Genomic DNA, 20,563 nt, shown 5'->3' with positions numbered 1-20,563 from the left:
AATCACGATACCGCACAAAATTTATTCTTGTTCCAACTACTCCCTTACACAGCTACCGCAATTATTTATATGAACCAAACCGGTACCATCAAAAGCCAACTCAAAACCGGTACCTTTAGTTATAAAATTTAAGAGTTTCACAAGTGCGGTAGAGTGGCAAAGCAGCGCTAAAAGGATTCAAATTTATAGGCGAACTAGTAAAGAATGCCCGTTTATATTCAAAATTAATCAGGCAAAATCGAGACACCTAGATTATAAAAAAAAAAAAAAAATCGGATTGTGACAGCCAATTAATAAGGGCAGAAAATAAAAAAAAAACCTCTAACTTTCAAAAATTGTCAAAATAATATCCCATTCATAATTTAATAACTAAAAAACTATTCCCCTGTCTATAAAGACCACAATGGTGTAGCACAAAGGCACCAAGATGCGCTCCCACAAGCAAGGTGGGAGTTGGTGTGTCCTCTTGTGCTGCGCATCTATTGCACGCTGAGCTGGAACAATGTGATGACAGGTTTGCACCCATCACTGGTCCCTTGCCACCAAATCTCATGCAACCCCCAACTCAACTTCACCATCGATCACCACTGAATACAATTCAATCACTGCTTGTTAATCGAATCGACCGAATTGAAGCGGACCAACTTAGGCAAGGAATCAAAGGTTTGAAGGAAGGAAATGAGCAGGCAAGGCGAGCATTAGTTAAACTACTGGATGGATGGGTGAAGGTAGAAAAACTGCCAGGTCCTAAGGCTTTTTAATCCTCTTGCCAGTGAGCCATAGCATAATTGTCCTCTCCTCGCACAGGGCTCACATGATTGTCTTCCTCTTTTCCCCACATTCCACCTTCTTTACCTCTCTCTCACCTTTCACTGCCTTTGTGTGTGTATTATGACACTAATGCACCCTCCTCTATCGATCGACCTTCTTCATTTAGAAGCTTGTGCTTTAGTGATTATTCCTACCTTTTTCAACTATGTGAATCGAACCTTTTTGAGAAGCTAAGTTGTCGGTCTAACAGTTTGTTCTTTGAGGACAGTGGTAACTGTTCTTGGAAGTGTAATAATTAATGGTAATTTAAGAGATGATAATGGACATTAAGAATAGTTTGTGATAATTCAGTGAATTTACTGAAGGATGAATTGAACCATGAAAAGCAAGTTGAATCATGCAATAATAAAACAATTCTTTATTAAAATTAAATGAGACCTCTTTTGAAAGATCTACAACAACTTCTAACACTAGAATTCAGTGAATTGGAGCATGAAAAGCAAGCTGAATCATGCAATAATAAACAATTCTTCAACAATATTAAATGAGATACCGATTTCAAAAGATCTACAACAACTTCTTACACTAGAATTCAGTGAATTCATGACTTGCAATTCACACAAGATAGGTGACTGGAAAAAGATAAGGAACCGTGAATCATGCAATTATAATTTACAAACGGAAAAAAAAAAACTTCATCAAATGAAATTAAACCTCTTTTGCAAGATCTAGATGAGGAAACAAATTCTAAAAGTACTAAAATTCAGTGAATTCACAACTTGCAGTTGCATAATTGAGAGATATATGCCAATTACTGCAAGAGAATTCTCACTAAATTTGCAAAAAAGACTAAAGTCAAACTCAATCGCTAGAATTCAGTGATATAATTGAGATATAATGCCGATTGCTACAAAACAATTCTCGCCAAATTTGCATAAAAGTAGAGTAAAAATTCACACACAAAAATATATATATATATAACACAGAGAAACCTTCAAGGAAATTGAACGGCATGAAATCATAAATCTGGATCCAAATCTATCAGAAACCATATTAATTAAGATCTGGCATGGTTTCCACGGGCTTTCTTGAACTATCAACGTTAGTTAACCTTCCTCAGTCTTTTCCGTCCTTCTGAGAGTCCAATTCAGTGTAAGAATTCTCTCTGAGAAGACGAGATCGATAGTGAAAGGGGAGAGTTCACAGTTCAAGAAAGCCTGTGGAGAGCATGCCCACAATCTTATCACAAAATCATCTCAATTATCCAACCCCAGTTTTCTCCAAGCCCAACTGCACATCAAACCCTAGAAAATTGCAAGAATTCAACAAGAAAGAGATGGGCATGGAAGAGGGAGAGAGAGAGAGGATGGAGAGGGTAGAGGAAAAGTGATGACAAAGCTAAATAAAAAGCCGGTCCAAGCCTGGTTTAAATAGAACCGGAAGGGAACGCGAACCGAAGCAGTTCGATTCAGGTTTCCGAACCGCTTCGTGCCTCGTGCAGGGGTTCAGTTTCTAATTCTTTATACTCGCAGCGCGCTGATTGAATGGACGACTGACATGTGTCGCCGAGTTTGTTCCTAGGCGACGGTTCCTAAGGTCTAAGGAAATGGCTGGTCAGTTGGCGCCCGCGATCTCGGCCGTTAATTTTGGATCGAAAGAGTGGTAGTGAATCACATTATTATACATCGGCATTATCATCGCTGTTTTCATTTTTTAAAATTAAATGCAGACTATTCCATTGACTTCGGCATGTAATCAATATTTTATATATTTTTTATATATTTGTTATACTTTATAATAAATATATTTTTATATTATTATACATAATTTTAAATTTAATTATACTTAGAAAAAACGACAGCTCGATATACGAAACTCCGTCATCTAAATCTATTGCCAGGAAATTAAAAGGATCTATTGCCTACGTTTTTTTACAAGAGGTTGATTTCTAGGAATTATACTAAATTTATTACACCATAACTTGGGCTACTTTTTTTAATTTGTTCTTGAACATTAAGTATACTATCGAATGGTTGACAGATCATTAAAATTAAATAAAAGAATTTCTAAACATATAGTTGACAATCAACTAGAAGTATAATTGAATCGTGCTGAGCTGAACAGTAAAAAGTTAAAACTCGAGTTCAGTTGGTTATCCTAAGCTCAAGCTCAACTCAAGTTTAATTTGAATTTTAATTCTTCAACTCGAACTTAGTTCGTAATAAAATTAAATAACTCGAGATCGGCTAGAAAAAAAACTCGTTTAAAAATTAAACGAGCTTAGTTCAAACTCGTTAAGATAATTAGGTATAATAATTAATAACACATTATTATATTTATTATATATATAAGATAAATAAGGTTCTTAACAAATATGTTTACGAACTCACGAACCAAGTATTATTAAGCTCGGGCTCGGTTTAATAAGGTTTTCGAACTCGAAAACAAGCTCAAGCTCGGCTCGTTAATTTAATCGAACAAACTCGAACGAATTTTTTTTCGAACTGAGCCCCAAATAGCTTGCGAGTGGCTTGGCTCATTTACACCTCTACGATCAACCTTTAGGATGCTTTGCAAGAAGCGTGGGGAAAAAAGAAATTAATGTATACTAAAAAATATATAGAGAAAATTATATTTTCAGTTCTGTAACTTGCATCTTTTTCAATTTTAGTCCTGTTATGAGTTAATTTACGTTCTTAGTCCTGTAACTTGTAATATTTTTCAATTTCAGTCTTTTTTCCTCCAAAATTAAAATTTTTCAACGGAAAATGTCTAGTTTGTAATTGGAATATAAAAAACACATGAGTCATAAAAAATCAAAACCCTCAAATTTAATTTACAACTCATCATTTTCCGTTAAAAAATTTCAATTTTAGAGGAAAAAAGATTGAAATTGAAAAATATTACAAGTTATAGGACTAAAAATGTAAACAGACTCATAACAAGACTAAAATTTAAAAAAATATAAATTACAAAATTAAAAACATAATTTTCTCAAATATATATATATACACACACATAAACACATACAAGAATGTTTATCCTACACATCTTTGAGTAAGCCACAGTGGGTGACATTTGACGTGAACAATCTAAAAAGATCAAAATTTATTTTTTTAATCTCTCTCATATGTATTCAACAAATTTTCCTCTTTTTAATTAAATTAAAATAAAATTCTCTCTTATATCTCATTTGATTACATGCAGCAATAATTGATGTGATATTAATTTTAAAAAAATCAGTACTATGATTTAATTACATGTGCTGATTTTTAATGACTAACCGTTGGTACTGATAGGTTGATTTATGTAATAGAAATATATTGACAAATTAAATAGATCTTAAAGTGAGTTGCTCTCTTCGTGGAAAGTAAAAAAACAATCCCATCTAGTTTCGTTAATATGGTAATTTCAAAAAAGACAATGCTAAATAACCAGAATATCATAATGAAACTCTTAACATTCATTTTTTGGTTGAGATGTATTAATTAAAATTGCATGTAATAATAAAAGACACAACATCACACAATAATTTTTTGGTTGGGTAAATTTTGGACATTGAGATTTACTCGAAAAAGACTTGCACGATCTATTATTTATCTTATATTGAAAATAATTATTTTCAGGATTTAAATTCATGATTACAACATCACACAATAATAATTTTATCCTTGCTCTCTTTATGGAAAAATAAATCCCAATAATTTCATAATGTTAGTCAGAGTATTTAGATTTTTTTTTTCCCTATGTGTCACAATAAGTAAGGAGAACACAAATTAGCGAACTAATATTTCAGTCGCTCCAATTTCGATTGCCAACCAAACTTTATTTCCATTACTAATTAGCGATTTCGTTATGCAGCCTCCACAGTTCATTTGCAATTAATCTATGCAGCTAATAATTAATTAAGAATTTAAGAATGCAATTAAGACAAATTAAAGTTGGAAGCTCATAGTCCGCGTTTGCATCATACCTCAACGTACTGTACCTTCACTGCAGATGCCTCCATGCAGTTTGTGCTCTGCAGGCCGAGACGTGCCGCCGATAGTGGAAGAACTGTGTTGTACTGCATAAACAAGGAAAACGAAAGCTTCCCTCACTTCTTGCATGCCAGATCAAGAATATTACTTTATCACATCATCCTCAACTAGTCATTGTTGGAAAATGCAAAGAAGTAAATTTAAAATAAAGTAGTGCTGTGTAGATTAAAAAAAAAAAAAAAAAAGGAAAAATCAAATTGCAAATATAAGGCAAAATGGTACACTTTCTTCATGATGTATGTATATTCACTAGTAGAGATACAATGGTCTTTTAAAAAAATATGTATATTCTTGACTTATCAGAAATACATCTTTGGATTAGCATTTTCGCTCTCTGTGTTCAAAATATTACTAATTACTAATTAGATCAGTTATGTTATATATGAATATGATGTTGAATGTTAATTATGACTCGATTACACCAACAACAAATGAGAATGTTGAAGTGAATATGAAGATATACCAAGATAGACATTGATAAAAAGAATAAGAGCATTAAAAAGAAAGTCAAAACTAAAAAACATTTAAAAGGCGTTCAAAATGGTATTAACAATAACGTGGAATAATATAAATGAAAACCTAATAAGAAAAAGAGGTCAATAATTTGGAAAGATCTATATAACGACCTTAGTTAATGGGATAAGTCTTTACTATTAGTATTTTTCCTTTAAGCAGAATAATGCAATTCAAAATATGCATTATAAAGTGGGCTTGCAAACAGCAAGCACACGCAGACAATGGTGGGGCTGCAAATTTTCAATGACAAGTACTGTCGAAAATACTAAAATTGTTCACCTGAAAATCTGAAATTTCATCAGGAAACAAAACAAATGAAACTTGTTTTTCAAAGGTGTCAGAGACACACTGATTCATATGCAACTGAATGTACACTAATTAATCTAGGTACAGTGCAAGCCACTCTGATTGTTAATTCAACAGCCAAATAACTTTTTAAATTAAGCCAATTACTGCACAGATTTCCAGATTCAGAATCAAACAATGTTTTTTTTAAAAAAAAAAACGATCATGCAGTAGTAGTGAGATCTGATTAATTAGAACAAAAAAAATCCAGAAAACTAGCAATGAAGAGAAATTTCTTCTCTAGGAACTAGAATGATGTAGATATGGATAACCTGAAAGAACTAAGAAACATTGACTGGACCGAATTAACCTAAATAAAAAGTTTTCTTCTCTAGAAAATGGAAATGGAATTGGGATATATATGAACTGACCTGAGCGATTGTGCTTTCTCTTTTCCGGATGCATCAGATTCGAGTAGATCAGTTCTGTTTTCTGTTCTTCCATGAGACAGGAAACGAGAAGATAAGTACGAGGGATCGATCTGCTCCATCAAAGAAGGGGAGATCAATGGATAAGCACAGGATTAGATAAATACCTTCAAATGCAAGCCGCCAAAAGAAGCCAATGATGTAGTCGACTAGGAGCTTCCGCCAGATGCATACGATCTACAAATCTGAGGGGGGAAAGTAGGAACGCAGGCCGATTATGGATCGAGGAGACGACGAGGTCGACGGCGAGGGACCGATCGGCATCTCTGTGATTCGATAGCGAAGTGGCGAAGGAGAAAGCAGAGAGAGAAGAAGGAAAACAAATCAGCGAAACAAATCAGCGAGAGAGAAAGCGAGAGACAGGGGATTAATGAGAAGTGCTACGGCCGCACGTGCGAGCTCCAACCGGGAAGACAGGCGCGTGTCGGTCTTCTAAGCGAGAGAGTGGCAAGCGTCGGTCGGATATTGGTTGACAGAACCACCATTACCTGCTTTTGGCCTACCACCCGGCTCGTGCGCCGGTGATGCGCTAGCTCTTGCGCACACGTGCCGCGGGGAACGGTGGCTAGTCAAAATTGGTCAACGGTGTGTCCAACGTCGTCAATATGAATAAAGCGCAGAGGGAATTAATTTGAATCAACGTCAAATATATTTATTTATTTATCAAACTATCTGTAGCACTTATTTTAATTAAACTAATACATCTATATTATAACTAGTTTTTTACTAAAAAATAAATAAAATAATTTATTATAATTAAATAAAAACATATTCTAATTATTTTTTTTTATCAAAATTAAAATATACATTATAACACCTAATATAACTAAATAAAAAGAGTTATTATACTATACTCTCTATCTTTATGAAGATTAATATTTAAATTATATACTATGACCCTAATAAATATAAGTTAGTAATAATAAAATAATATAAAATTAAATTAAATAAAAATATAATAGGAATAAAGTCTAGAAGGGTCTATATAATCACTATAAAAATTTAATTGTGAGATAAAAATTTAATTGTTATTGCTCCACCAATTTAATTGTTATTGTTGATGCTACAAGGAACGTAGTATAGTTAGATATCCTATAAATAAGAAAGACGTTCATTATTTCCAAAAAAAAGAATGAAACTCTTGCCAAGATCTCGGAAAAGGGTTGGTGACACATCTATTATTTTCATTATCATAAAAATTAAAAAAGCATATCTTAATTGTAATAACATGACTCGTCGAGAAACAAGGCTCAAACCAGTTGAAATGAGAGCTTAAGTCTGCAAGTCTGAATCTTATTTCAAGAGTTGAAAATTGAAGGGAAAAAAAACGTTAATGTGAGAATTGTTCTCGATCGCCTTGTTCTAGTTGCAGTCTTGACTCTAAGATGGACAATTGTAATTAGCATTTCAGGGAATATTGCAGAATTATGGGGGAAAAGAAAACATCTCAGCAATCTATCTGCTCCGCGATACGAAGAATTCATAGTCTCGATGCCGATTCACAGACCGAGAGTCACCCTTTGAAACTATAGTGCCTGACATTGCAGCAGCGGTTTGCCTCAGCGCCCTCAACCTCTCTTTTACCAGCTCTGAAGTACTGGGATTGGTACAGGGAACATTTGAACCCATGTTCCTTGGTCGAAACCAATTCTCACCCTGCAATGCAAACACAGTTTATCTTTTCCAAACAAACAACTTACCGAAATATCATCACTCGTAAAATTTTGTTTCTTAAGGATCAAAGTATGAACATAGAGCAGATGTACCATATCGTTGTATGACTGGAGACCAACAACTGGAGAAACCAGAGTGTCACAAGCACCAGGAGAATCTGCTGGATTACCAGCACGAGTGAAATTTCCCAGAGAATGATAAGTCAGAAAGGCGGCACGAAGACGACCAATAGGTATACGATATATGGGATACCATGCAACACAATACCTGAAAGGAAAATAAACGAAGACGAAAAAGAAATATCTGAATATCTATCTGTACTAAACAGAACCTCAAATGAAATGTAGAAGAAAACAATATTGACTTGGACAGACCAAGATGCAGGATGAAGATCTTGCAGTTCAATAGATTCCAAAACTGATGGATTTCCAAATATACATCCATCAGAAGCTGTATCACCAGCCATTAGTTCATTGGTCCTGTATTGAGGAAAAGAGGAATATCAGAAAAGAGCCGCCAAATCTAGAACATACAATGCAAGAGTAAAATGAGGGAACCAACGATTTGGACATGCTTTATGTTTGACCATAGGTTATAGTTTGCTTCCATTAATTCACACTCTTCCCCCCATCAACTTGTGCTTTGATGTTCTTTCTGTTAACAAAGCCTACCCTTATTCTTATCAAGTATAAAGAGTAATTCGTGTTAAAAAAACCAATCTATCCAATGCTTATTGATTTACAATGCACAGGTTACCTCCTCTAAAATTAAAAAAAAAAAAAAAAAAAGGGCAGCCCGGTGCACGAAGCTCCCGCCATGCGGGGTCCCGGGGAAGGATCCATTGTACACAGTCTTACCCTGCTTTTTGCAAGAGGCTGTTTCTAGGATTCGTACCCGTGACCTTTTGGTCACATGGCAACAACTTTACCGTTTCCCTTTCCACAGGTTACCTCCTCTAAGGCTTAAAAATTCTAACACACATCTTAGTACTGTAATATCTTCTAGTATTGAACTACAGGCACATATAAACTCCTTAGTTCTCATTGGGCAGGTATTTTTGCTTGTTTTTCTGGCCTCCATCCTCCTTACTATGTATGAGCTGTTTCTACTTTTTTATATATCTTAGGTGAATGTCTTCTTTCTCCCATTTCTCCTTTTCAAACATATAGACATATCTAAGACTCCAAGACTTGAAACGATGAAGAATAGGAATGAGAAGACATAATTATTCGACAATATAACTGATACTATTCGGTAAGAACTACATACATATCCACCTTTGTTGCCTAATAATGTGTATGTGCTGTTGAGCAGTCTAACTTCATGGAGCTGCACATTGCTCATAGTCATCATTCTTTTAAGGATTTTCTCTCTCATGAGATCCCTACATTTTTAAATTGTTGGATTTTGCTACCAAAGAACATTTTTTCAGTTTACATGAAACAACTATTGATCAATTACAAAAACAGGCCAAAAGGAAACTTAGATGATCTAAAATTAAAATGAATTGGTAGTTAGTTATCTTGAAATAGTATAAAAACTTGTATAGTACATGCACTCCGTATATCTTGTCGCATACCATCTACAAAACATTATGCTCTTAAAATAACTGTCATTCATCTCATATGTATATAAAAGTCACGTCTACACATGAGCCTAGAGAAAGTTTAAATGCCCATCAAAACATGATTGCTGGGAAACTACATATTTTTTCAGGCATATTTTAGAAAAGAGTAACATTTGCAGGATTTTTTCAAAAGGCAGCAATTCCTTAACAAGAGAGATCAGCTGAAGTATAAATAAAGAGAAACATGACTCACTTGTCAAATAATGGTGGGCGCCTAGGGGGTAGGTCAGATTCAAAGTACTCAAAAATGAGATCTGCCTGATTAACAGGAGTGTTTTTATCAGATAAATCTCCCTCAGAAGAGAAGTCTGACAAACATACATCTGCACTCTTGCAAGAGTTTTGCAGCATCAATGTTAAAGTGGAGTGAGAACCCAAAGATTTTGAAGATTTATCTGTCTGATCCACCTGAGAATTCAGATTGCAATTTCTGCTACTAACAGACATCCCAAATAGTTGTACAGCAGAGAGATATGGCACAAAATAGGCAGTGAAGTCCAAATACCCATTGGGCAGTCTTCTTGAATCGCAAAATTCTTGTCCACTCACTTCCAACCCAAAGCAACCAGGTTCTTCATACCATTTCCAAATGTTCTTCAAGGAGATATTCTGGCCTTCTGTTTGTCTAATAATTGGAGAGGCAGAAAAAAGAAATTTCTCAAAATCAGCAATTGGATAGCCAATCATCAATTGAGCATATTCCACTACTCTTTGCTGTTTGCATACATCATTAAGAGCTATCATTATCTTGTTAATATCTGCTGAAGTTCTTGTCACAACAGGAATTCTATTCTGTGTTGAGGTACTAATGCTGTTCAAATTGTTTGATTCTTTGTAACTTCCAAAACAAGGCTTTATGAGTTCTTGACCTTCATTACCTACAATGGAACCTACTGTGTCCTCAGAGTTCATTTTGGTATCACTTACAGAAATAGTTTCAATCTTCCCCTGACCAAGCTGATTTGTTGTGGTTGGAATATAGCTAAGTTTATTGTGACAAAAAAATTCCTCTGTGGGAACAGGAACTCTCTTCTCCAGTTCATTATCAGTCAGCTTAGAAACACATCTTCCAGATACCTCATTGCCAGGTGATTTTGATCCAGTTTTACTTTGGATATTAAGTTGTACGGGTTGTGGATTCTGCAAACCTTCTCTTTGCTGAATACCATTCGGCACATCAGCTTTAGCAGTGCAAGTTACATTCCAATCATTATGCTCTGCTTGTTTGGCAATTGAGTTAGATTCACACATAACACCAGTGACAGAGTTTCCAACTGTAGATTTAGTGATAGTTACACTAGCCTTGGATTCTCTAGAGGCTACTAGGCTTGCCTCTATTTTGGAATTTCCACCTGAACATGGGGTTATTCCACTTTGTTTTTTCTTTGGCTCAATAAATTTCCTATCTTCTGATTTCATCTTGTCATCCTTCATTGCAAGCTTGCTGTGTGAAGATGAAACTTTGACCCTGTTAGGTTTAGAACATTCCTCTCCAAATTTTTGGAGCTTTGGCCAAATGGAGTAATTGTAATCTTTCTCCATGTTACTATGTATATTTGCATTAATGGGCATATTTTCTCCATTCAAAGCTCCATTATTCATCCTTCTTCTAGCCCTTCTTCTTCTCTTTCCAGAAATAACAACATGGAAACCATTGCTGCTGTCATCCTGGATGATGTAATCTGCTCTTCCAGTACCGCAGTAAGCATCAAGGACATTATTTGAAAAACATGCAGCATAGCTATGAGGATCCTTTGGTACTTCTGAAGAGCTTGGTCCAGTTTCATCCTTAACTGGTAACTCTATTACAGTATCATCACTAGTGTTCTCACTCATGTCATTGTTCGTCTTGTCCATGGGAGAATTTCCATCACAGATATTGTTTTCTTTGCAATTCTCTCCTCCATTCCCCCCATCAAAAGAAAATGGTAATGCTTCTTCATTTTTAAAATTGCCAGATGAATGAAGCCAAGTGGTAGTGGTCCAGTGTAAATCATCACTAGATCTTTCAGAAGATGGTACTGTTTCAAAATCATCGATCTCATCACTGAATGATGTAGACAAGAGTGAATTTGGACAGTCAACAAACTTATTAGTATTTGCACTATCATCCTTGTCCAACAAACTAACGGCTACCTCATCTGACAAATTACTACCTGGGAGATGTTTGTCTGAAGAGCAAAGTGAACTGGGGGCAGATGTCTCAAAAGCAGAGGTCATAGGCATCTTTGCATTGCATTGAACAACTGACTTGTTGGGATCCCTTGTAGATGTAACTCGTTTACGTTGCTTCCTCTTCTTCTGGTCTTTCTTTCTTGATTTTCTTTTAGCTTTATTCTCCTCCTTTGGAAAGAGACCAACCAAAAAATCTGAACTAACTACATTTGTGTTATCAGAGATGGGGGAAGCATTACCTGAGGTACTTGAGACAGAACTGGACAAATTTTTCTTGCCTTGTCCTGAACTACTTGCCTCACTACCACTGCCAGATGAACTGGACATTCGGAAGTCTGTATCTAGGTTAATCAAAAAAAGTCTCGGAGATGATGTATCAGGACTAACCATATTAGATGGCAAATATGACGCATTCGCCAGTGCATCATTATCAACAAAGATGACAGTGATTGGACGAAACCTGACAAATAAAAGATAGTTATAGTGTGAAAATAGGATGGAAAAAAGCAAAAATTAGAATTAGCACAGTCCAACACAAACTGTTGAAAATGTACTTAGCCAAAACAGAAAGTATAGAAATAAGATAACTGACAAATAAAAGAAAGTTAAAGTATCAAAATAGAAAGAAAAATGCAAAATTACAATTAGCACAGTCCAGCACAGATTTTTAAAAGCTTATTTAGCCAAAACAGAAAGAATAGATCCAATCCACTAAGATAAACCAACTTCAAATTGCTCAACATGGTAAGCAGTGTTCAAGATTTGAAACATATGACAATACATTCACAATAACTAGGCAGTCACTTCTAGTGTTCGAGCAAACTAAATGCGAATATTGCACCTGTTGACCAAATGACTAGTCTGCTAGACCAAAATATATCATTGCAAAAGTAATGTAGCAAACAACAGTAGCAATACAAAAAGGATAAATGAAGAAGATAGATAATTAGTTGTGTTATAAAATTAGGGGAAAATAATGTTTAAATTGCCAGTTTTAAATTAGAAAGTTCAACTTTATTGAGTTACAATTTTTTTTTAATGTTATTATCATGTTTTACTGACCATTATAAAATAGATAAAATTGAATCTAACCTTAGAATGTCTTTCCTTTGTTTTGTAAAAGGGTTTCTTGATCCCCACTCTGTTTGATTTAATAAAAAAAAGTTCCTTCATAAATTGTTCACGACCTTTGTTCATGAACATTAACAAATCGAATTCACTAGTATTCAAGCCTTTTGTTTTATATATATATATATATTTTTATATTGAATGAATATAAACGAACTTTTACAAAACACAGAACTTGTTCACAAATGTGCAGCTCATTTACAGCTCTATCAGGGCAAAATCTTGATTCGATACTCAAATGTCATCCAACCTCTCCTTCATCACAATAACAAACCCCCAAGCCCCATTATACTTATATCCACTCAATCACTAATAACAATAAAGAAGGACAATCACTTCAAGGCGCCTCATTGATGTTATATTGTGTTTCCAAGGTATTATAAAATAGAACAAAAATTTAACTCAAACTTACAAAAAATAGTCTTAAAGGGGTTCTCAATCCCTCATATAAAGCATTCAAGGGTTTAATAAAAATTTCTCCTCTTTGTAAGTTTTTGATTCTTACCAGGAATCATTTTTACCTCTACATGAGATAGTTATCCCTGAGCTGTATCATAGATTAATCACCTAGCATAGAGTAACAATTATTAAACAACAATAACTCACTTCCAAAAAATACCCATCTGTCAAAAAGATAACGCTGTATGCATCCTCCATGTATATCAAGAACAGATCACAGTAATCCTATAAGCTTTAGGAATCTTCATGAGCACACCAATTTTGGCATGTTATATAAAAGACCAATGAATAAAAATAGTATTTGATAATTTGAAACAATTACTTGCATTTAGTTGTTACCTAATAAATATAACTATCGTATGTTGTAACACTGAATAACTATTTGTACTATCTTATTAGTATATACTCATATATTATCATTATTAACAATATAATAGTCTATCATATAATCATTAAAATATTTTTAATAATTATAGCATGATCCCTTATTTAGTTTATATCTATAATATGTCATCCTTAATATTATTATTTTATATTGAGTTATTACTAATATTATTATGGATTCACTTAATAGATTTTGTTTGTCTTCATCACTACTCATCAATCTTCCCAACTCTTATCAACATTGTGGTCAAGCAACTCCATCTCCTTTGCTAGCAGTTGTCAAGCTTTGAGGTCCAGCTTAAAGTCCTTTGTTATGGCCTTTGTATGCTAGGGCTTAAGTAGTCACCAACACTTTAAGTTTTTGAGACAAATAAACAAATTCGTTTGAAATTTGTTAAAATGATAGCTGATTCATGCTTGGTCAATTTTGATTTGTTGAAAAAACCAAACATATACCACCATGTGGATGCGATGAAATTCCCTACAATCCCATCAAGTTTCTAGAACTTCTGTCATAAAAGAAGATTTTTTTGTTTCTCAAGCACTTTCATTTTGGTTAAGATTTGGAGATGTGGTTCTTGGCTCAAGAACAATTATAGTAGGAAGATTTGAGCATGAACAAAATCAAAATTTTTGATGATTTTTTTTTATCATCTTTAGTTATTAGTTGCAAGTTGTGGGAACAATGTCACGTTCTTATATGAGATGGGTTTATTATATATTAATAGATGACTATTAAAGGCTCCTCAATTGGCCCCTTTTATCTCCGTGAAGTAGAAGAATCGATTTTCCCCAAAGCATAGGATCCATGATTAAACGTCCTATGTTGTATCGACCCCTATGTATATAAAATCGGGTACTTTCCTACATATGAATATTGAAAGCTTTGCATTGTCACATACACCCTCATGTGGATATCACATTACATATTCTTTCGAGATAACAAATCATAAATAAGATGACTAGTCTAGCTAATGTTGGATTTAATGAACAGAGTAAAAAAAAAGGCAGACCAATGTACAAAGCTCTGACCAATGCGGAGTCCTGAGGAAGGGTACGCAGCTTTACCCTACTTTGCAAGAGGTTGTTTACGAGACTCGAATTCGTGACATCTTTGTCACACGGTAGCAAATTTACTGTTGCGTCAAAACTCTCTTTCACTTAATGAGAGTAAGATTTAAAAAGGAAGGAAGGAAAGAAAGAATTCGTTGGCTATAAATCATTCTATAAGTGTAAAGGAATTTTACTCTGTAGGTTAATTGATTTTTAGTGTAATTAATTTTCCAATGGCCTAAAATGATATTGTAAGTCACCCCTGATCGAACTTGACATGAAACTTAATTGAAAAAACTTTGACGACTAAGGCACTATCCCAATTAAAGGGAGAAGAAGTTTTTGAATTTTATAAACTTATTACATTTTCATATTATTGAAGGGGATCCTTAGCGCAATGGTAAAGTTGTTGTCGTGTGACCTTGCGATCATTGGTTCGAGTCGCGAAAACATCCTCTTGCAATGCAAGATTAGGCTGCGTAAAATATACCTAATGTGGTTCAATCATTCCTTGGGACCCACATCAGCAGGAGCTTCGTGCATCGAGCGCCTTACATTTTCATATTATTATTTTATAATTATATAGTCATCATCGTCTCACCAAATCTTATTTGTCCCAAACTATTTTCAGTTAGCTAAATTAATTTTATCCTTTAATGTGTTATAAGTGATGTCCTATCATTAATAATCTGTAGTAACTTTAGTTAGAACTTGCACTATGTGCAATTGAAAATTCAAGCTCTATATGTACAATGTCAATATTTAATATTATAAAAATTCTTGAAAATAGTGCATAGTAGTGTGATGCATGTTAATTATTAAAACATATATTCCTTTTGCTATAGATACATGGAGAAATTTTAAAGGAACCATTTGTGTCTCCTTCCACAGCTTTGTCTCCACCACCATTCACGGAATGAGACTTTTGCTAGACTTAGGCTGGATGAAGTGCTTGGTAAAGAATGCCTTGATGTGCCTTGAAGGCTTAGACTAGACAGAGTGCCTAGTGAAGAATGTCTTGATGTGCTTTGCCGATGGGAGAAGGTGATAGAAGAACTTTGCGGTGGGAATCATGTTGAATATGCAAGCATTCCCAGCCATAAGGAAAGTGAGAAAAAACGACTTGATGAAAGACTCACAGAGGACTATTTAATGTTAAGTCAGATGGACTCAGGGCATAGCAAATGCATCCATGTATACTTGTCATATTAAAATAATCTTTAATTCATCAAGAAAATAAATAAACATGTCATTTTTATTGGATAGAGCACTTTTAAAGTAGGCTTTTACATGTTACTACATCTTTCATTGTATCCACCTCTCTTTCTTCGACTCTCTCCAACACTATCCTCATAAATAACACTCAGCGGGAGATCAAAAGAGGAATATTTAATGACAAGTCGATGGAATTGAGTGTATGACAAATGCATGCATGTTTAAATTGTCATATTAAGACAGTCTTTAATTCATCAACAAAATATATAAATGTGCCATTTTTATTGGATAGAGCAATTTTAAAGTAGATTTTTACATACCACTACATCTTTCATGTATCCACCTCTCTTTCTTCAACTCTATCTCCTCAAACACTGTCCTCGTAGATAACATTGAAAAAGTGGCGTTCAATGATCATAGTAAACATGGTGAAATTGAAGAGGCCAAAAAGCAGTGACAGAAGTGTACAAAGTGTTTTAGCCTCCTGCGAATGATGTTCTTATTGCGATGATTCAGAATATTGTGGGGTGTCTTAAAGGTTATATTGTCATAGGAAGGGCTCCATATCAGACCAAAGCCATCACCAATCAGGAGGTGGAATTCCCCAACTCACAAAGGAAAGATTCCTCCTTGCCTTAGAGTTCTTGGACTCTCTTGATCATTGAGAAAGATGAAGGTGTGAATTCAAAGAGTTGATAGGCTTTTGACCTTCCACAGTTGTTCATGGTATGAACACAAGAAAATGAATAAAAGTTGAGTGGGGTAAAAAAGGTTCATTGTTTTTCGTATGCGGAAGAAACATTACGCTAACATTTAGAAGTTGGTTCTTGTCTTCTTTAAGTGTGGCGGTACCACATTTTTTGCTTTATGATACTACTGATACACAAAGAAATTGTCAATCGAAATGGGTGCCATGGCAACAGAGGTTGGACATTGTTAAGAGGCACTCTAATTGTGAGCCTTTGAGATCTTTGCCACCTTGCTTTCCTGGTCCATTAGTCCAAATCACCTCAATTGGCTCACTTACACAGAGTTGAGTGAAGCTATAATTAAACTGGATGTGAAGCAAAGGGAGATGGAAGAGTTGCAATAAACAACGTGAAAAGTTTGTGTAGTTTTTTTACATGGAAATTAATCTCTCTCTATCCTCCTTGATTGTTGTATATGGAAATTAATTGCTCTCTCTAGCCTATTTAATTAGTTGCTCTCTCTTAAATGAACACTACTTTGTTTTCAGTGATGAACGTTTAGGTAATCCATTAGCTAGAAGTGAATTATTTCTAATAAATTGGTCAATACTTTTTAAAATTTTACTTTTATGGATACGATCAATGTTGAATAGTTTCTTAATATTGGCGTACATATTGTTTCCTTGCATGCTACATATGCACAGGACGCGACAACATGCTACATGCACAATAGTTTATAGTGTCAGTTTAGTAGGCATTGTCTAACTAATGTAGAATGTGTTGGAGTGGAGAACGATAGTAGATAAGGGAAAAGCAGACGGCAATAGAAAAAGAAACTAGGAGAAATAGTGAGAGAGGAGTAGAGATAAGTAGAAAGGAGAGAACAAATATACTAGGAAAAAAACAGATCAACTCTAATATTTATGTATTAAAACCAGCACAAAATCTAATGTTAATACCTATAAGGTACACACTTCAAGTACATTTAAACAAAACATAGATGCCAAATATAAAACCCATCCGAATTCTGTTTAGATGCTTTTTCTAGGCAACAGAATGTGCCATCATCGCCGTCCACTTCTTCCATCATCCTGAATTCATGTTAGTCTCAACTATTTGAGGTTAGCTATAGGATCCATGCCCATAGGTTTCTAGACTTCTATTACTAGCTGTCATGACCTAACACAACTTTGAGATTTTTCATCGAGGATTCAACTTTGGACAGACACGGGTGGCATATCAGTATTCACCTAGCACCCAAAATATCATCCTAAAGGAAAAGAACAGTTTTACTATGACAGAAAAAACCTAAAATTAGCAAGTACAAGTAGTAAAAAAGGGATTTAAACAAAAATGGAAAATAACGACAATTTGTCAACAGTTGCTAAGCTGATAATGAATAAATGACCAGAAAGAAGAGTACATTAGTTTAGGACTTCCTGGGTCAAGTTCAGGTGGTTGAAGATCCTGGAGCAAGAGCGAATCGTTTCTCCCATATGCAATCTTTTCAATGGTACTATATCTCCTCCGATGTTTATATGGCATTGCCTAGGACTGAACACAAAAAGTAAACATATGAATTCATATAGACCAATCACATGGACAATCAGTAGCAGATATTTTAAAGAAAAAGGAATACGGGAAACTTGTTATGTTTTTTTAAGCACTCCACATACTTAGGTAAGTGTTCGTCAGAATCATATATAGATGAATATTCATGTCAAGTCACAATCCTAATATTTTTTCTATTGAAAAATAACAAGCACACAAAAGTTTCATTCATATCAAGAATAGACATGATGGTACAGGTCTGTGCAAGTACTGAAGAAAAATGTCTCCAATCCCCAGCAAGTGAAAATAATAAAACGTTTCTTATCTTTCTTCTGCAAAATTCCACCTATGAAATCTTATATCTCACTGGTTGTGTAGCTGAATGTTAATTCATTAATAATTCTTGATATATATTCCTCCAATATCTATGAGTGAAGCTAAAGTGTTGAGATGATTGAATATGATCACTCCACCAGCTAAAAATAGTTAAAAGAAATGCATAACTTATGTGGAGATCCAATTGTTCCTAAACTGATGTAATAAAACCAAATGACTGGACAAGAAGTACCCACACAAATTGGATGAGCTCTAAGGTTCAGCATATAAGGGAGTATAAAGGTAACGTAGATAATAATTGCAGGGAGACCAATATGTAATCACAAATACAAAAATGGAAAGATTTAAGACGGATTTTAATGAGTAATAAACAATGTAGTATGAAATAAGGAGTTATCCTCCACTAAGTCAAATCATGAGAAGCAATATGTGTAAGTTCCAAAATGGGCATCCCTGAAAATCAAGTCCGCAAGCCCTCTAGTCTATCGCATTGTTCTAGATGAAATAGGTCGATCAATAAATAGTTAGCTGGATCCACGAACCGGAATTTGTCAATTTAAACAAGGCCTTTGGAAGAAGGATGCTTATCTACACCATGGAATCCTAAATTTTCATAAACTGAGTATACTTATGATCAAAATCAACTGCAGAAGAAACGCACACCTTCTAAGCTGAATTCAAGTACCTCTCATCTTCCCAAATTTTGACATATATACTTATCCGACCAAGAAGATTAGGCGGAGAGAGCAAAAAAAAAAGATCTCATTTTGTATCGAAACTTCAATCCAATCTGGAGAAGAAACATCAGACTCAAAAAGATATCCTCAACTGCAAGTCCCAACCTTCCCCCAATATCGCAGTAAAGACAATCCACAAAATCAAGACAGATGCACCGAATCACCACCAGACGGAGTAAGACGACACGCACTGTAGCGTCATAATAATCACACACAAAGACCGGAGACAACATCCACGAACAACTACACGGCAATCACAAAGCGCAGCGAGCAAAGCACGCAAGCAAAACCATCTCCGATCGTGGAAACATGAGAGGAAACCAATGAAAAGGCACATTACTAAGAGGAGCACCGATTGGAATCCTCGAACCACAGAAAGGAAACGTGCGGGCTGAAATTATCGCAGGGGACCGCGGGAATCCGAAACGGAGACGCATGAAAGAGTGAGAACAGTACCTCGAAGCGCACGCTCCTCCGATGTTGTTCTTCCGATGCGCGATTAAAAGATCGAGAGATCGTTAGCGAGATTGAGATGAAGAAGCAAAGATGTCACTGTTCTTAGAGATCGCCACCGCTCGATTCCAATTGTTGAAGAAGAAGAAGAAGAAGAAGAAGAAGCGAGTAGGTGGGACGGTGAGAGGGGATATTATAGAGCGAGGAGAGGGGCCGAGCACGGGAAAATCAAAATAGACGAGGAACCTACCTACACACCTCTATGCATTACCTTTCCAAACACTCGCATCTTATTTGGTTATACAGGGGTCCCACTACGTGTCCGCGACCGCATATTTGGGCTTCGGCGCGGTCGACAATAGTCCAGGGCGGTGCTACTGTTTTGGAAAGGGAGTAAGGAAGGTCGCGGTCGCAGAGTTATTTCTACGCGATTGAAGAACGAACCGGCGTATTACTTGCCGTGTCAAGTTCTAGCTACCAAAGCCGCCGCGACTCGTGGTCAAACCAAACAACACCTGAAAAATTATAAAAATAATAAAAAATTCATTTGAACGACGACAAAGGGATTAAAATTGACCATAAATAAATTTAAAAGGAAAATTATTTTAATTCTCGTCTAATTCCCTTTTCTGTCCTTCGTCCATTTTTTTTGGAATAAATAGATTATTAAAGAGTAAATCTAAAGACAATAAAATTGCTTTTGATAACATGGACATTTATCATGACGTGAGAAAAAAAATATATAATCAAATTGGAATGAAATTAAAGGAGCCGTTTTCTACAACACATATATATTGATTATATATATAAATATCCACCTAAATTTAGCATCCATTTATGCCTTTGAATTGCTTCTAATTAAACTAAGTAAAATAGATATTTAATGAGGTATTTTAAATTTGTTATTTATCCAAAAATACGTAGAATTTATCCGAAGGAACCTTCCTTCAAATGAAAAGAAAACGAGAAATCGAAAAAATGA

The 20,563-nt window shown here is 34.9% G+C and overlaps 1 protein-coding gene and 1 long non-coding RNA gene across 5 annotated transcripts; both read right to left on the bottom strand.

The window, feature by feature from the left end:
* Positions 1-4,429: 4,429 nt before the first annotated feature.
* LOC122049633 lies at positions 4,430-6,433 on the bottom strand. Its single transcript, XR_006131008.1, has 3 exons — positions 6,208-6,433; positions 6,044-6,104; positions 4,430-4,837 (listed from the first exon to the last, which is right to left on the bottom strand). It is a non-coding gene; the product is annotated as an uncharacterized LOC122049633 (long non-coding RNA).
* Positions 6,434-7,342: 909 nt separating this feature from the next.
* LOC122047611 lies at positions 7,343-19,837 on the bottom strand. 4 transcript variants are annotated; one of them, XM_042609000.1, is made up of 7 exons: positions 19,585-19,836; positions 17,928-18,058; positions 11,816-12,036; positions 9,595-11,744; positions 8,149-8,253; positions 7,867-8,041; positions 7,343-7,756 (listed from the first exon to the last, which is right to left on the bottom strand). In XM_042609000.1, the coding sequence occupies exons 4-7, from the start codon at positions 11,625-11,627 to the stop codon at positions 7,556-7,558; spliced, it is 2,514 nt and encodes an 837-aa protein (XP_042464934.1). In that variant the 5' UTR covers positions 11,628-11,744; positions 11,816-12,036; positions 17,928-18,058; positions 19,585-19,836; the 3' UTR covers positions 7,343-7,555. The 4 variants fall into 4 exon arrangements, with proteins under 4 accessions (XP_042464934.1, XP_042464935.1, XP_042464932.1 ...); XM_042609001.1 differs by lacking the exon at positions 19,585-19,836 and having other exon boundaries at positions 11,816-11,883; positions 11,964-12,036; XM_042608998.1 differs by having other exon boundaries at positions 9,595-12,036; positions 19,585-19,837.
* Positions 19,838-20,563: the final 726 nt, after the last annotated feature.

This window comes from Zingiber officinale, chromosome 2B (genome assembly GCF_018446385.1).
Source record: "Zingiber officinale cultivar Zhangliang chromosome 2B, Zo_v1.1, whole genome shotgun sequence".
Classification (NCBI taxonomy): domain Eukaryota; kingdom Viridiplantae; phylum Streptophyta; class Magnoliopsida; order Zingiberales; family Zingiberaceae; genus Zingiber; species Zingiber officinale.
This window is presented reverse-complemented; position numbering and strand designations above follow the sequence as displayed.

What these genes read in the sequence shown, in the direction of transcription:
- LOC122047611 (XM_042608998.1), bottom strand. Translation starts at nt 18,049, where the DNA reads ATGCCATATAAACATCGGAGGAGATATAGTACCATTGAAAAGATTGCA. An exon ending in CCAGGAAGTCCTAAACTAAT is followed by an intron (nt 12,037 to 17,927) that starts GTACTCTTCTTT and finishes TTTATTTGTCAG; the next exon opens with GTTTCGTCCAATCACTGTCA. An exon ending in GATCTTCATCCTGCATCTTG is followed by an intron (nt 8,042 to 8,148) that starts GTCTGTCCAAGT and finishes TTTTCCTTTCAG; the next exon opens with GTATTGTGTTGCATGGTATC.